This window comes from Thermobia domestica, chromosome 10, assembly GCF_964235325.1.
Source record: "Thermobia domestica chromosome 10, izTheDome1.hap1.1, whole genome shotgun sequence".
NCBI classification, from domain to species: Eukaryota; Metazoa; Arthropoda; class Insecta; order Zygentoma; family Lepismatidae; genus Thermobia; species Thermobia domestica.
Genome location: NC_137463.1, coordinates 105,610,499 through 105,628,056, shown reverse-complemented (window position 1 = coordinate 105,628,056; position 17,558 = coordinate 105,610,499). Strand labels below are relative to the sequence as shown.

At 34.3% G+C, this 17,558-nt stretch overlaps 2 protein-coding genes across 4 annotated transcripts in view; one reads left to right on the top strand and one right to left on the bottom strand.

The window, feature by feature from the left end:
• The window catches only part of LOC145662625 (lysosomal proton-coupled steroid conjugate and bile acid symporter SLC46A3-like), a 122,700-nt gene that overhangs the window by 37,546 nt on the left and 67,596 nt on the right, over positions 1-17,558 (top strand). The gene's annotated exons all lie outside the window — the stretch shown is intronic.
• The window catches only part of LOC145662736 (uncharacterized), a 27,218-nt gene continuing 10,634 nt past the window's right edge, over positions 975-17,558 (bottom strand). The window contains exon 5 of the mRNA XM_081728603.1: positions 975-1,252. Coding sequence (XP_081584729.1) covers positions 975-1,252 — 278 coding nt within the window. The remainder of the gene's footprint in view (positions 1,253-17,558) is intronic.

The following is a 17,558-nucleotide window of genomic DNA, read 5'->3' as shown; positions in this document are numbered from 1 at the left end:
CTCCCAGCAATTCCGAGAGTGATGGCTAGCCTACTTGGGCTTCGAATTGAAAGTGTTAATTTATGTTGTTTGGGTCAGGGCCGTACTGCAACTCTGGCGAAAGTACTTTCTAGGGGGCCCACTCACACGTACGTACTGCCCTCCCCCGACAATAAAAGGGAGTCCGGGAGTGTCACTCGGATCAAGTATGCTGAAGAGTCTTAAATGCAGATTTAAAACTTTTTGGGGGCAATAATTTCTCCCCTGGTACCGACTGATCTGACGTAATGCCCAACCATCCATCTTCTCTTGTAACTGTACAATCATCTGCACAAGCTCGATTACTTCATATCTTCCCTAAAATAACAATGCTACACTTGTGCCATAAACCTTTCATAGGCGCCCCTGGTGCATATATAAATACATATATGAAGCATCAGAAAGTAATTTATACTTTACACACACACACGACACAAAAAATCCTATTTATGGTACTGTTGGCAATATTTATTATAATTAATTGGATTTCCAGGGCGATGATGTTCATTTGTAGGTTTCATGACAGTACAATGAACTTATGATCAGTGATTAAGCATATTATTCAAGTTCATGTTTTCATTTATGATTTGTATTGTTTCCCATTTTGACACTGAAATTGGGTCTTTAAGTGTCCTGTTAAATTGCTCCAACCTCTGATAATATCTCTAGCCATATGAGACTAAGAAACGCATATCCTTCTTCAAAAAGCCGCAAGAGCCCAGCTGTGATCCTGAAGATGTGTTGACAATTCCGTCAGTCTTAATCTTTTCTAACGTAGAGAGAATTTCTTCATAATGTAAAACAACTCCCGTTATTAGATTAAGTCTACAAATTCATCTAGTGGGACACAAGGATCTAATGTTTACAATGTTTAAGACGAGACCACAAGCATTATCCTCGATTAAAGTAGAAAATCATGACCTCACTGAAAGTGACTGCGAAAACAGTACCGGTACTCATAGTTCGTGCACCCACTGCAAAGAGTTTCTCACTACTTCTGACGCACTACAGGCACCCTTAATCACAAGATTAGTACTGTGAGCTCCACAATGTACGTACAAGGCAAGAAGCTGCTGTTTACATATAATAAATGGAACACTAATTCCAGAACCATCACTCGTATTTCCAGAGCCATCATAAACTTGTCCACTGAGTTGAGCAATGGGAAGCTGGAGTCTCACCATCTCATCCAGAATAACTGAAGCTATAAACTCACCAGTAGTTTTTTGATGTACTGTAGAACACAAGAAAACCTTCATGAGAACAGAGATCTTCATCAACTCACCTGGCACAAATACTTAATTGTTCTTCGCCATTCACATCACGAGAACCATCAGACACGATAGGGAACAGAGGAGGGTTTTGAGATTTGATTTTGTTACATATATGAAAAGCAATTTCTTGGCCCATGGTTTCGAGATTTCGTTCTGGATTTTAATATCCATGAAATTACATCTCTTCATGTTTCCCTTTACCCGGCTCTTCAATTGTGGAAAATCTTCAGAGCAAAGGCTCATCAACTGAAATAAATTCCTGAACCGGGAGTCATGTCCTCTAAATGCGAGTCCTTGTCTTGCAAGATAACGTATACTTGAGATTACATTTTTTTTTTAAAAAAAAAAAAAAGGTATTTCCTAGCTTTGAGTTGTTCATCTAAAATTTGTCTGTTTAGTTGGTTTTCTATCGGATTTTTTCTCTGCGTGTAGCGCAGTACAGTCAGTTTATGGCAGTCTGAAGTTTCGTGTATACTTAATTTCTCTTTAGCCTTCTTCCAGTTGCAAAATCCTACAGAAGAGAAAGCGTCTTCTTCCATGGTTAAGATTTTTTTTTTTAATTGGTTTTCAAGATGTCCATACAGTAAAACAGAAAATGACGTTAATTTTGTTTGGATCCACGTGTAGCCACGGAAGGAACCAAGTTGGCACAAATTTCAATGTTCGACCTTTCAAAGAAGCTTTTCCCATGAGGTTTATATTAGTTTTGTTAAACTTGACAAAAGTGCCTTCGGTTATATACAAATCCAATTGAAGGACAGTTATAGAAATTTACAACTATTTACATTTCATACTATCGATAACAAATGAAATTTCAATGCATTAGAAGCTATGTGCTTTCAAAATGTTCGAAATGGGTGACAGCATTAATTTCCAGTAATAATTGTAAACTTTTCAAATTTTATTCTGTATATAAAAAAAATGAAATTTTAATTTCGATTGTTTTGGGGTAAAAAATATTTTGTGAAATGTAACGGAAATTCAGAAGGAGCCTTCTTCGCGAACTTCTCAATATTGCTCGATGGAGATCAAGAATATCTTTAATCTTTCTCTTTAAAATCCAAATGTAGTTTGGCTTCGTGGGCGTGCCAGCCGGGAGAAGGGGATGAGGGGGACGCGTTCCCCCAGAAATTTTCTAGGAGAGTATTGCCCCCCCCCCCAGAAAATTGTATAGCAGGAATTCTTCCCTAAATGTTTCGGCAAAAATGATGAAATACTGGAATGAGAACGTCGATTGTCAATTGAAAGGAATTACAGTTTCATTGAAAAAAAAATTCTGTAACAATTACCAGGGTATATAAATGAAGTACAAAAAGTAACGACACTGAATTAGCTAATCGAAAACTACCATAAAGCGTGCACACATTCATTTGCAGAAAAAAAAGAAATATCTATATACAGTGCTGTAGTCCTAAAATTTTCAGAGGGTATACGCTGTTTTTTGATAATCTATAATTGATATAAGAGACATAGAAGGCACTTTAATAAACAATGTAAATCGTATGTATTAATTACATTCGATTACAATATAAATAATACATTACTGTTTTATAGTCTAAAAGCATTTCAGCTGTTTTCTTGGTGACACGTCTTACTTAAATCACGCTATTAATAACATAAATGGGTTTAGAGGTATGGAGAAGGAACCAACTTACTTCAAAGAACAGCAGGAAAAGTCGTGTCGGATTTTTTTCATGACTCATATGTTTGAACACCTGCTAAGAATATAAGAGAAAAAGGCGATATAATCACTTTATCATTGGAGTCATAGCCCGATTACACAAATAAATATAAACAAAACAAAAGTAGAAAGTATTATTAATATACTATTTGAAGCAAAATGTGAACTCTAACGACTAAGATTAAGCAGAGGGTATACGGCGTGCCTCTACAGCCCTATCTATATATTAAAATGCTACGTTTACATGTTTGTGGTCAAGAAAAGTTTATATGTTTGTGGCAAATTCTTTTAACAATGATATCTCGAAAACTACAAGCTCTGGAAAGATGCCGTTTTCAATGATCGATTGCAAATTTTGTGAAGATTGTTGAGTTATAATTGAATATTTTTTTTAAAAAATGGACGTTATGCCTTTATTACATTTTTTAGAAGTACGCATATGTATTGAAAATTTAAAAAAGCAAAGCATCATATCTCAACGAGTTATACAACCCAACACCGCACATTTGTATACGAGGTTAGTATATTTCTCCGTCATTTGTTTCATGGTCAAATGATAATGAAAAGCGAAACATAACTATTTCTCCAGTGTAAGATGAATCTTTATTGTTTGGAGTGTTTGGCCCAGTGAACACCATATAGCCTATCCCTGACAATATAATTAATTGTGTGTGTGAGCTAGTATCTTTATGAAAATAGTAGATTCTAATTGAAAGTACGCAATTCTTAGTGTACGCAATTCTTAGTAGGCCCTACCGGCCCCGGGCTAGATCCACCAGTGATTGATTCTGAAATATATCCTTATTTGTTTTTTTTTTCTGGAATAAATTGTCATTTATTTATGCACTGTATATATAACAAAAGACAATGTTAACTAGCATAATTGTATCTATTATTGTTTGTCTTGTAAACAAACAATCTACATCAACTATAAATGCCAACGAACGACAGACTTTCTGACGCTATAAAACTTTGGCTTTGTAGATTTTCTCGAAAAGTACACACGAGAATTTACTCTCCAACATCTCATTTTGTTCATCTCGAGTGATTTATGATCTAATCTTTCAAAAATATTATAGTTAAAACAAGAAAATTAAGCAGTTGTTCATAATTTTAAATTATATTTCATTTAATTATTATGCTGTGGACTGTCATGTTAGTGCTATCATAATAAAAAATCAAAAAAACGTATACTTCAGGATTGGCTTCATCTTGATAGGTGTGTGTGGTTATCGTACAGCGTCAATTTTTACCTTTATGTTTATTTTCTTGATAGCTACACTTGAGAATTTATATTCATACAAATTACTTGTTTCAGTTCAATGGAATGTATAAATTGATATAGGTATTACTTTCCCGTTAAATGCTAATATAATATTGTAGAACTGTCATGCATATCTATATCTATATCTATATCCAGTGGCGTATTTACGATTTTGTTTCGGGAGGGGCTTTGCTTACTTTCGGGGGGGGGGGCTTTGCCTGGAAATGTGAAAATTCTGCAAGATATTTCATTTACTTTACTATACTAAGTAAGATTTCGGGGGGGGGCTTAAGCCCGGAAGCCACCCCCCTAAATACGCCACTGTCTATATCTATATCTATATCTATATTTATATCTCTATCTCTATCTATATCTATATCTATATCTATGTCTATATCTATGTCTATATCTATATCTATGTCTATATCTATATCTGTATCTATATCTATATATATATCTATATCTATATCTATGTCTATATCTATATCTATATCTATATATCTATGTCTATATCTATATCTATGTCTATATCTATGCCTATATCTATCTATCTATCTATCTATATCTTTACAATTGTGGAGGCTTACATTCTATACAAAGGCCTAATTGAAATATCAATAGAAATAAGTGTGAAAATTTTATCTTCAAAAATACAATGCTTCTAGCTGTATACATAGCTTTTGAACCGAATATTACTACAAAGTTTTAGCTTTCCGTAAGACAAAAAAAAAAAAAAAAAAAAAAAAAAACCATTGAAAAGTTAAATTTGTGAAAGTATTGCTTGGAGCGGAAATACATCATTATGCTCATTATGTTCCAAGGCTAGTATACTTATCTGTTTGTTGACCTGGTTTATTTTTGCTTATTTATTTTTTAAAAAACAAAGCTGAAATTCATTGTGTAAAATTCTGATTTCATCGTATTCTGAAATGTTATCACACATTTTCTTACAGTTACGTAGAGTAATTACGGAAGTAATGTCAAAATTGATGCTGAACTACGAAAAGAAAAGAAGGAAGAAAATCTTCCTCTATTAATATACGGACTATAATATCATTGTCTAAATTTATTTTTCTTTATTCTCTCTGCTTCGTAAGTAGAAGAATCTGTGTTTATTCAGTTTTGGTCTGAATTACAAAATTTCAAATGCAATGTTAGTTTGTCTAAGTCACGGCATTTATGAAAACATTTTTAAAAAGAGATATAGCTTAAAAGTAATATTTAGTGATCACATTACGTTATGTAAATACACCATTAAATTTATTGTTTGGAATGGGAAAGGTGAGAACATATAAATTGACGTCAAAGCTAAAAAGAAATTATTCTCTGGTCTAGTTGATAGCATGAGCTTCTTTGGTGTACATGATCCCAGTTCGATTCCAGTGCGAGTGCATTGAAGTTTGAACACATTAGGGTCAGTGAGCTCAGAGGATGACTGGGAGAGATCACCTCCGGAGCTACGAAATGTTCCTCCGGGCCATTTCTGGGTTCGAGCTCAACCTTGCTAACCAGTATTTCCTCAGTATTACTTTCATCCCCCTTTTATTCAAAGTCCATACCGATCAAATCTGAAATCATCACTGAGTAGAGTGGTTTGGATTCCACTTATAACTCTGGATTCTTGTCTCATATAATATCAGTGCTCAAAAAGGACTCTAAACTTCAATAAACGAATAACAGAAAATTAATGCCCGATTCACATGACACTAAAGAAATTAAGGATAAAAACTTGTGGCATAATGGCACACCACATAATGACGTTGAGATGACTCTCTTTATGTGTCGGTTTTTTTTAAAGCTTCATTCTGCAAAGTAAATGACTTGGTATGTTATTTCCGTTATGTTAATATCCCGATGGAACCTGTTCTTTAGTTATTATTGTAAAATTTTCGAGAAAGTAACTGCCATATGTATAGATGTAGAAAATGGTCTCTTAACACTCATCCTACACTAGACAATTTTCTCATCAATTTAGTACAATTTTGAGCTATTGTTATTTCAAGTAATTTTTCAACCACCCTTTAAATAGCATCGATGTAGATCTTTCATTTTCGTTCAAAGTAGATAGCTCTCGCAATATGATAAATGTCTGGCAGAGGAAGATTTATATCTCTGTTGAATTCTCAGTGTTATTATCTGTGGTTTCGATCCTATGTTAAACTGTGGTGTAATGAAACTGGTTCTCAGCAGTTTGGTTACAAAATTGTAGTAAAAACCGTAGCTTTTTAGCTTTTTAACATTTTTTCATCGTCTTCTACATAACCATAGGACGTAAAACTCAAAGACATCGTGATCTGGGTATACTTTGGCCCTTTAAAGGCAACTTTGGCCCAAAGGAAGAGAAAGATTAGATTTTTTCCTATATGGTTATTATGGTTTCTATCAGTAAGAAAAGTTGTAGATGGAAATATTACAACATTGAGAACACATTGGCGCTAGTAATTTGTTTCCGGAACGTAGGAAGAAAGATGCGAACAATTGTTACCAAGTAAACATTTATTAGGTATATTTCAAGTTCCACAACTTTTGTTCATTGCATTAAAGTGACACATCTTGAATGCACAAGTAAATAGAATATAAAAACTTGTTCATTAGCAAATATTGATAAGCTAACGCCTTAAATGTTTGTCCAATTGCGCACAAATTATTATGCGTTTAATTGCGTGGGGCAACATTGGCTCAATTTCTGGGGCAATATTGGCCCATACTTTCTAAGTGTTTGAAATGGCCCAATATTAAAGATGAAATGGTATACAGATGGTACAATGTAATAAGGAAGATTAACATCCCACTACCTTCTAAAAGAGAATGTTATACAGTGCCTGAATTGCAAGAATGTTGTTTCTAAAACTGAGTAGTGTGGTACCGGTAAAGTACTCTACCGCAGTGAAGAATATGGTGTTCTTATTTTTGAATGTTAAGCATTCATCCACTTAGAGATATTTTCATTGAACGATATTTTTGTTTGCCTCTAAATTGAACAAAGTTATTTCACCCCTATGTTTCTAATACAGGTATTTTAAGTATTCACAAATTTGTAGCGTTCTTTTATAGACGTTTTGTACTCACCTAAGTAGAATATTCACCCAAGTTGAATACAAATATTTTCATTGAACGATATTTCTCGTTCGATTGAAATTGAGTAAAAACATTTATAATTTCACCAATGTGTTCATCATACCCTGTTTTTCTCTTCTGTTGCTTAAATACAATGTTGCAATAACACTTTCGTGTATTAATTAGTCATTTTGATAAATGGACTAAAGTTACCACAATCATGAAAAATCTTGCATGGAATCAAAAAATTGGAACTAACATAATCATTCTTGGTCACACTGATTATTTAAAGCTTTCAAAAGAAAGCCAAAGGATTGCATTTTAACAAGGAAAAATGTCATTTAATTACCTCATTAATTGTAGGAGACATTAGAATGGGAATTTTAAAAATAAAATGGGCGAAAGTATACCCAGTTTACGGTACAATACAAAAGTAGCCAGGGCTAGTGGAGTGGTCCTGTAACTCAGCTCTCTTGAAGGTGAGATTGTGTGGTAGGAAACGGTCTATACTTTGAGGTTTGATCTCGGATCATAATGGTCAGTGCATACACTAACTGCAATGAATTCAATCGCTGTCTTAGTTCGGAGCCCACTTGTAATAGTAGGTTCTGTTATTCATGACCTCTGTATTGCATAAGGATCCAAAATACAAAAGCTGAAACTAAATATAATAGTAAATTAAAGTCCCATCATTCTTCCTGATCGTTTGTAAGTCGTCTGCTCCATTTCTGTTCCATGTTTCAGTAAGTTTTAGTATAGGATTGCCGTATTTCAAAAGTGAAAATCCGGAACGCTACTAAATTACGAGAATCTTTGAAATGATTTAAATGAAAAGAAATGCTATATATTAGCTTACTTTCTACCATTAGATAGAGTTGTTCAAGTATTACGTAATCACATTTTTAGTCATTTTAGTAGACCTTCTCCTCCTTAGTTAAGCAAACGTAAGCAGATGATTTACCCCCTCCCCCTGGTAAGCATTTTTTAAAATTTTCTCAGGATCTGTTATAGTTTGTGACTTTTAGGGTCTGTTTTAGGTCATTTAAGGTATGATATTTCCTTATACACGTTTTGTTTGTTCGTGTTGTCCATTTTTTTGAACGGTTAATTCATTGGCAATATGTTCCTAGCGGCCTTTGTTATCTTCAAAGAACTTCTTTCGTTGACTTTTTACTTTATTTCTGTTAAGAGAATAAATATATACCTAATCCTGTGAAAAACACAAACTATAATATTCCCTTGCTTTCTTCTTCGCTGAAATCCGGGACATTTAAGCGTCCCGAGAAATATTTTCGGAACGCCGGGACGCAGATCTTGATTCCGTGACGGTCCCCGATTTTCCGCGACAAATGCCAACCCTATTCTAATATCAATGTTTGATTGAAAGAATTGGTGTTTATAAGAAAGATTTGCTTCATAGAAACGAAGTTTGAGGCCACTTAGACACTAGACTGAATTGTAAGTATTAGAAAAATGGGTGCTTTACAGTATGGCGCAAGTGAAAAGATAGTAGGAGGTCAGTGTCGAAACAGGGATAAAAACAGTTCCCCTACCAACGATTTTCGAAAACCTAACATGCTTATTATTATTATTTAAAATAAACAGTACGTAGTCTATTATACTGTGCTAGTAGAAAATCTGAGAAATTAAAATAAAATGCTTTTCTTTTCATACAACCTGAGGTAGGCTTTGTTCTGCTCGACTTTTAAATTAAATCGATACGATAATGAAACATATGATAATGGAAAGGACTGAACTCACAATTTGTGCAAACGTGTTTATTCCTATCATACAATTCAGGGATCTACGTTGTGCATATCCTCGCTTTCGTTTACTAAAGAATAGACTGATCGAACGTCGCTTTACAGCCATCGATAGACTGTGGTGTAAGAATGAAACGATGGCTGTTAAGCGACGTTTCTGTCTTGTAAAAGATGTGGCTTGGCAAACGCACTACAGTTAAAGTAGCTGAGGTCTTCTCTGCTTTAACAAGGTAGACAAAGCAAGACATCAACGTATTCTCATTTACAAATAGCAAATGTCATAAACACTGTCCCTTAAAATAGTTCGTACTTTTAAGTGATGATTAGTCACCCAAAATGTTGAACAAGAGCTAAAATAAGCCTCATTCCTTTAATTCACTGTTCCCCTTTCAATTATCCGGATAATAGTGTGGAGAGCTGATCTGGAGTAGTAGGCCCCCCCGTATGCCCGAATGACTCATCCTCACTCTCTTTTACGACCAGGGTGAAAGGTCAATGACCTGGCCCAGGGTCAATGACCTAGGGGTACCTAGGACCACCCCCTCTAAATTTTGGCAGGGGTACCTTGGCCCACCCCCTAAATTTTGGCAGGGGTACATAGGACCACCCCCCTTAAATTTCGGAAATTGCCAAATCTAAAAATTTGGTATGGTAGCCTAGGACCATAGTATGTACCTCTATTAGTATTGGGTGTCTATGTCGTTCCCTTTTATGGGTAAAAAAATTGCCAAAAAGTCAAATTTTGGGGGTTTTTGACCTAATTTATCCCCTTTGATGAGGTGTTATTACATTATATAGTTATATGGGCGTATACAGGGGTCCATTACCTATCATAAGACATGGGTATATTAATGCACCCCTTGAAAAATTTGGGAGGGGTACCTTGGCCCACCCCTTAAATTTTGGAAATTGCCCAATTTCAACATTTGGTATTATAGTATAGGACCCTAATATGGATCACTATAAATTTGGGCGGTCCACCTTGTTTCCTTCTAGGGGTACAAAATTGCCAAAAATATAAACGTAAACAATACGTTGTACCACGTGTTTGGTTTTCGACCTAATTTATCTCCTTGGATGTGGTCCTATTACCTTATATAGTTATATGGTCATGTATAGTGGTCCATTATCTATCATAAGACATGGGTACATTGGTGCACCCCTTGAAAAATTTTGGAGGGGTACCTTGGCCCACCCCTTAAATTTTGGAAATTGCCAAATCTAAAAATTTGGTGTGGTAGCCTAGGACCATAGTATGTACCTCTATCAGTATTGGGGGTCTATGTCGTTCCCTTTCATGGGTAAAAAATTGCCAAAAATTCATATTTCGGAGGTTTTTGACCTAATTTATCCCCTTGGATGAGGTGTTATTACCATATATAGTTATATGAGCGTATACAGGGGTCCATTCCCTTTCATAAGACATAGGTATATTAATGCACCCATTGAAAAATTTGGGAGGGGTACCTTGGCCCACCCCTTAAATTTTGGAAATTGCCCAATTTAAACATTTGGTATTATAGTACAGGACCCTAATATGTGTTATGATAAATTTGGATGGTCCACCTCGTTCCCTTTTAGGGGGTACAAAATTGCCAAAATATAAACGTAAGCAATACGTAGTACCACGTGTTTGGATTTTGGTCGATTTTATCCCCGTTGATGAGGTCCTATTACCTTATATGGTTATATGGGCGTATACAGGTGTCCATTACCTTTCATAAGACATGGGTACATTAATGCACCCCTTGAAAAATTTGGGAGGGGTACCTTGGCCCACCCCTTAAATTTTGGAAATTGACCAATTTAAACATTGGGTATTATAGTATAGGACCCTAATATGTATTATGATAAATTTGGATGGTCCACCTCGTTCCCTTTTAGGGGTATAAAATTGTCAAAAATATAAACGTAAGCAATACGTTGTACCACGTGTTTGTTCTTTTGGCCCATTTATCCCCTTGGATGAGGTCCTACTACATTATATAGTTATATGGTTATGTATAGGGGTCTATTTCCTATCATAAGACATGGGTATATTGGTGCACCCCTTGAAAAAATTTGGGAGGGGTACCTTGGCCCACCCCTTCAATTTTAGAAATTGCCCATTTTACACATTTGGTATAATAGTATAGGACCCTAATATATATTACTATAAATTTGGGTGGTCCACCTCGTTCCCTTTTAGGGGTACCAAATTGCCAAAATTTTAGTACAACCACGTGTTTGGACTTTTGACCTAATTTATCGCCTTTGATGAGGTGTTATTATCCTATATGGTTATATGGGCGTATACAGGGTTCATTACCTTTCATAAAACATGGGTATATTAATGCACCCCGGGAGAGGTACCTTGGCCCACCCCTTAAATTTTGGAAATTGCCCAATTTAAACATTTGGTATAATAGTATAGGACCCTAATATATATTACTATAAACTCGTTCCCGTTTAGGGGTACAAAATTGCCAAAATATAAACGTAAGCAATACGTTGTACCACGTGTTTCGTTTTTTTTTACCTAATTTATTCCATTGGATGAAGTCCTATTACCTTATATCGTTATATGGTCACGTATGGGGATTCATTTCCTATCATAAGACATAGGTACATTTGTGCACCCCGTTTAAAATTTTTGGGAGGGGTACTTTGGCCCACCCCTTTAATTTTGGAAATTGCCCCTTTTACATGTTTGGTATTATAGTATAGGACCCTAATATAGATTAGTATAAATTTGGATGATTCACCTCGTTTCCTTTCATGGGTACGAAATTGCCAAATTTTAGTACAACCACGTGTTTGGTTTTGGCTCAATTTATCCCCTTGGATGAGGTCCTATTACCTTATATGGTTATATGGCCATGTATGTATTGGTCCATTTCCTATTATAAGACATGTGTACATTGATGCACCCGAGGGAGGGGATTCGGTATCATAGTACATGCCTCAACATGTATCATGATAAATTTGGATGGTCCATCTTGTTCCCTTTCATGGGTAAAAAATTGCTAAAATATAAACATAAGCAATATGTTGTACCATGTGTTTGGTTTCTGGTCCAATTCTTCCCCTTTGATGATGTTCTATTACGTTATATGGTTATATGGACATGTATATGGGTTCATTTCCTATCATAAGACATGGGTACATTGACGCATACTTTAAAAATTTGGGAGGGGTATCTTGGCTCATCCACTCGGTTTTAGAAATTGTTTAATATAAGCATTTGGTATCATAGTACAGGACCTCAATATGTACCACTATAAATTTGGATGGTCCACATCGTTCCCTTTCATGGGTAAAGAACTACCAAAAATCAAATTTTGGAGGTTATTGACCCCTATTTAGCACGTTATATGGTTTATTACCTTCATATGTTTATGTTCCCTTTTAAATTTGGGAATTATCAAATAACAAAATTCGGTAAACGTTTTCTAGGACCCATTGGTTTCCCTCTTATGGCCAAATATTCAAAATTTAAAGGTTATTGACCGGCTTTATTATTGAATAAGTACAGGATTTATTACTTTTTTCATAAGACACAGGTGTGTTTGTGTACCAATCTTAAATTTTGGGAGGGGGTACATTTCTTATTGTCATATCAATAATTGGTAATTGTTCTTAGAATTGGGTGGTATCTCTTTCTTTGGGTAAATTATTGTCAAATATGAGTATGATCACGTGATCAGTTATTGACCTATGATGGGATTAGGAGCCCAGGACATTGGTACATTTAAACTTTATAGGATAATTTGAGAATGCGTCATTGGTATTGATTATTACAGCCAAATATAAACGTAAGCAATACGATGTACCACGTGATTGACCTTGATGAGGTAGTGTACAGGGATACATAGCTAACCTTATTGAATCTTATGACTCATAGTCTTAAGGAAATACATGCTACAACACTGGCAAAGTTATTGTTGATGCAATTTGATTGGTGGATCACTATCTTTCGTGCAATCTGATTGGCTGATCACTATCTTTCGTGCAATCTGATTGGTTGCTGATGTTTAAATCTTTGCTGCATTCAGTTTTAAGTTTTGTTTAACATTTAAAAATCTTGGTTTCGTTCAACATTTTGCACTCACTGATAAATATGATCAAAACCGTTTATTTGTTAATCGAATAGTTAAAAACCGGATAAAGTTTGACGGTTAACCGTGAAACGTAAAATTTTTTTGTTTGAAAGTTTTTGTTAAAAACTCTTGTTTCAAATTTGTTTGAATTTTTTTGAAAACCGTTTATTTGTTAATCGAATAGTTAAAAAACCGGATAAAGTTTGACGGTTAACCGTGAAACGTAAAATTTTTAGTTTGAATTTTTTGTTTGAAACTTTGCTTGAAAATTCTTGCTTTCAAATTTTTGTTTGAATTTTTTGTTTCAGAATTTTGTTTGAAATTTCTTTGACAACTTTTGTTTCAAAATTTTTTGTTTAAAAATTTTTCGTTTGAAATTTAAAAAAATTTTGTATCAAAATTTTGTTTAAAATTTTTGTTTGAAATTTTTCGTTTCCAAATTTTTTGTTTGAAATTTTTTGTTTCAAAATTTTGTTTGAATTTTTTGTTTAAAATTTTTTGTTGAAATTTTTTGTTTGAATTTTTTCGTTTCCAAGTTTTTCCGTTTCAAAATTTTTTTTTCAAAATTTTGTTTCAAAGATTTTTGTTCGAAATATTTGTTTGTAAACTTTTTTGTTTGAAATTATTGTTTGGAAAATTTTGGTTTGACATCTTTTAAGTTTGTGCACTCATTAGTAAAGAACCGGAACTGTTTAGAACTAAAACCTCTGGCAACATTGTGGTGCACGTCAGAACATGATAATGCAACGACATCGGTTTTGCATCATCGTTCGAGTTAGTATTCGTGGTAACGTCATCATGGCTACTTGTCTGCAGTTTCTAAACACGCGTGATGTGATGAAATCATTTACCAAGATTACTGATTTACAACAGAATGTACCTTATAGAATCTTAGCTAGCCAAATGATCCCTACAGAGTTTGGATTAAGAATCGTAGTGAAGCTTGAAAATGATAAGAATATAATTTTACCAGCAAGATATTTACCCATGGAAGCATCAAAACAAGAAGAACTGCTGCGTTTCTTAAATACTGGATCTGTATCTTTATGCTATAAAAGACTCTTGGGTCGAAGTCATCAATTTGAATTTAGTACACAGCCAGATTCGTCAGCAAAATCATGAAATCATGAATCAGCACATCAGACATAGTTGTATGAATGTGGTTGGTCAGCAACTGTGATGAAACCATGAATTCAAACGTCAGCACATGACGTCAGCCGTAGTTCTATAAATCAACCAATACCGTGAAATCATTTGAGCAAGTGCTTTTCAGGAGGAAAGATGTGTACTTCTAACGATAAAGAATTCATCTTCGCAAGCTATTATCCAATAAACAAAACATGTGATGATTGGTATCAGTGCTAGAACATTTGAACCAGTGATTCGATTGGGCAAAGCAGAACAATTTGGTGTACAACTGACCTGTGAAGAATGGCACGAATCGACCAAATGAACGATGAGCTAAATGTGACCATAGTCAAATCATTAGGCTCAAATCATGAAGTGGTGTTCGAAGAGAAGATGGTGCTGTTACGTAAAAAGAGTACATTTCATGTCCCTCGCAACATGGTGTATCTAACACAAACAGAATGGAACAAATTCATCAGCGCGTATTCCAGTGTGCGAAACATGCAGTGGAAGTGTGCAACAAAACAAGTATATTCCTGAAAAAGTACTATTTTGAAAAATGTGTCATGCATATTGTACAACATGTATCTAGATATTGTGATGGTTGTCAACATCGTTCGTGGGTGCATACCTGTATTGATAAACAGTTTATTTGTGATCAAATGGACATTGAGTTTCCACCAATTGATATCGCAATAGACCTTAAAAGACTTCAATTGGAATTAAAATTATATGCTAAAGACAAACTAGTGCACGAAGTTCAAAATACATTGTATCGACAATATCCAGAACCACTATCTGGTATGGATGTATGTGGAGTGTAATAAAATGATCCATTTCAATGAAGTGTTTTTTTCATTTCAAGTACAACCCCATGTACTGACGTGCATCACAATGTTGCCAGAGGTTTTAGTTCTAACCAGTTCCGGTTCTTTAAAAATTCGAAACAAAAAAAATTTTAAACAAAAAATTTGGAAACGAAAAATTTCAAACGAAAAAATTTTAAACAAAAAATTTTCAAACAAAATTTTGCAACAAAAAAAATTTCAAACAAAAAAATTTTCAAAACAAAAACTTTCAAACAAAAATTTGAAACAAAATTTGGAAACGAAAAATTTTTTCAAACAAAAAATCTTGAAACAGAAAAAAAAATTGGAAACGAAAAATTTTAAACAAAAAAAATTGAAACAAAAATTTACAGACAAAAAAATTTTAAACAAAATATTTTCAAACAAAATTTTGAAACAAAAAAATTCAAACAAAATTTTGAAACAAAAAATTTCGAAACAAAAATTTTTAAACGAAAAATTTCAAACGAAAAAATGTCAAACCAAAGTTTCAAACTTTTTAAATGTTAAAATAAAACTGAATGCAGCAAAGATTTGAACATCAGCAACCAATCAGATTGCACGAAAGATAGTGATCAGCCAATCAGATTGCACGAAAGATAGTGATCCACCAATCAAATTGCATCAACAATAACTTTGCCAGTGTTGTAGCATGTATTTCCTTAAGACTATGAGTCATAAGATTCAATAAGGTTAGCTATGTATCCCTGTACACTACCTCATCAAGGTCAATCACGTGGTACATCGTATTGCTTACGTTTATATTTGGCTGTAATAATCAATACCAATGACGCATTCTCAAATTTATCCTATAAAGTTTAAATGTACCAATGTCCTGGGCTCCTAATCCCATCATAGGTCAATAACTGATCACGTGATCATACTCATATTTGACAATAATTTACCCAAAGAAAGAGATACCACCCCAATTCTAAGAAACAATTACCAATTATTGATATGACAATAAGAAATGTACCCCCCTCCCAAAATTTAAGATTGGTACACAAACACACCTGTGTCTTATGAAAAAAGTAATAAATCCTGTACTTATTCAATAATAAAGCCGGTCAATAACCTTTTAAATTTTGAATATTTGGCCATAAGAGGGAAACCAATGGGTCCTAGAAAACGTTTACCGAATTTTGTTATTTGATAATTCCCAAATTTAAAAGGGAAACATAAACATATGAAGGTAATAAACCATATAACGTGCTAAATAGGGGTCAATAACCTCCAAAATTTGATTTTTGGTAGTTCTTTACCCATGAAAGGGAACGATGTGGACCATCCAAATTTATAGTGGTACATATTGAGGTCCTGTACTATGATACCAAAATGCTTATATTAAACAATTTCTAAAACCGAGTGGATGAGCCAAGATACCCCTCCCAAATTTTTAAAGTATGCGTCAATGTACCCATGTCTTATGATAGGAAATGAACCCATATACATGTCCATATAACCATATAACGTAATAGAACATCATCAAAGGGGAAGAATTGGACCAGAAACCAAACACATGGTACAACATATTGCTTATGTTTATATTTTAGCAATTTTTTACCCATGAAGGGAACAAGATGGACCATCCAAATTTATCATGATACATGTTGAGGCATGTACTATGATACCGAATCCCCTCCCTCGGGTGCATCAATGTACACATGTCTTATAATAGGAAATGGACCAATACATACATGGCCATATAACCATATAAGGTAATAGGACCTCATCCAAGGGGATAAATTGAGCCAAAACCAAACACGTGGTTGTACTAAAATTTGGCAATTTCGTACCCATGAAAGGAAACGAGGTGAATCATCCAAATTTATACTAATCTATATTAGGGTCCTATACTATAATACCAAACATGTAAAAGGGGCAATTTCCAAAATTAAAGGGGTGGGCCAAAGTACCCCTCCCAAAAATTTTAAACGGGGTGCACAAATGTACCTATGTCTTATGATAGGAAATGAATCCCCATACGTGACCATATAACGATATAAGGTAATAGGACTTCATCCAATGGAATAAATTAGGTAAAAAAAAAACGAAAACACGTGGTACAACGTATTGCTTACGTTTATATTTTGGCAATTTTGTACCCCTAAACGGGAACGAGTTTATAGTAATATATATTAGGGTCCTATACTATTATACCAAATGTTTAAATTGGGCAATTTCCAAAATTTAAGGGGGTGGGCCAAGGTACCTCTCCCGGGGTGCATTAATATACCCATGTTTTATGAAAGGTAATGAACCCTGTATACGCCCATATAAACCATATAGGATAATAACACCTCATCAAAGGCGATAAATTAGGTCAAAAGTCCAAACACGTGGTTGTACTAAAATTTTGGCAATTTGGTACCCCTAAAAGGGAACGAGGTGGACCACCCAAATTTATAGTAATATATATTAGGGTCCTATACTATTATACCAAATG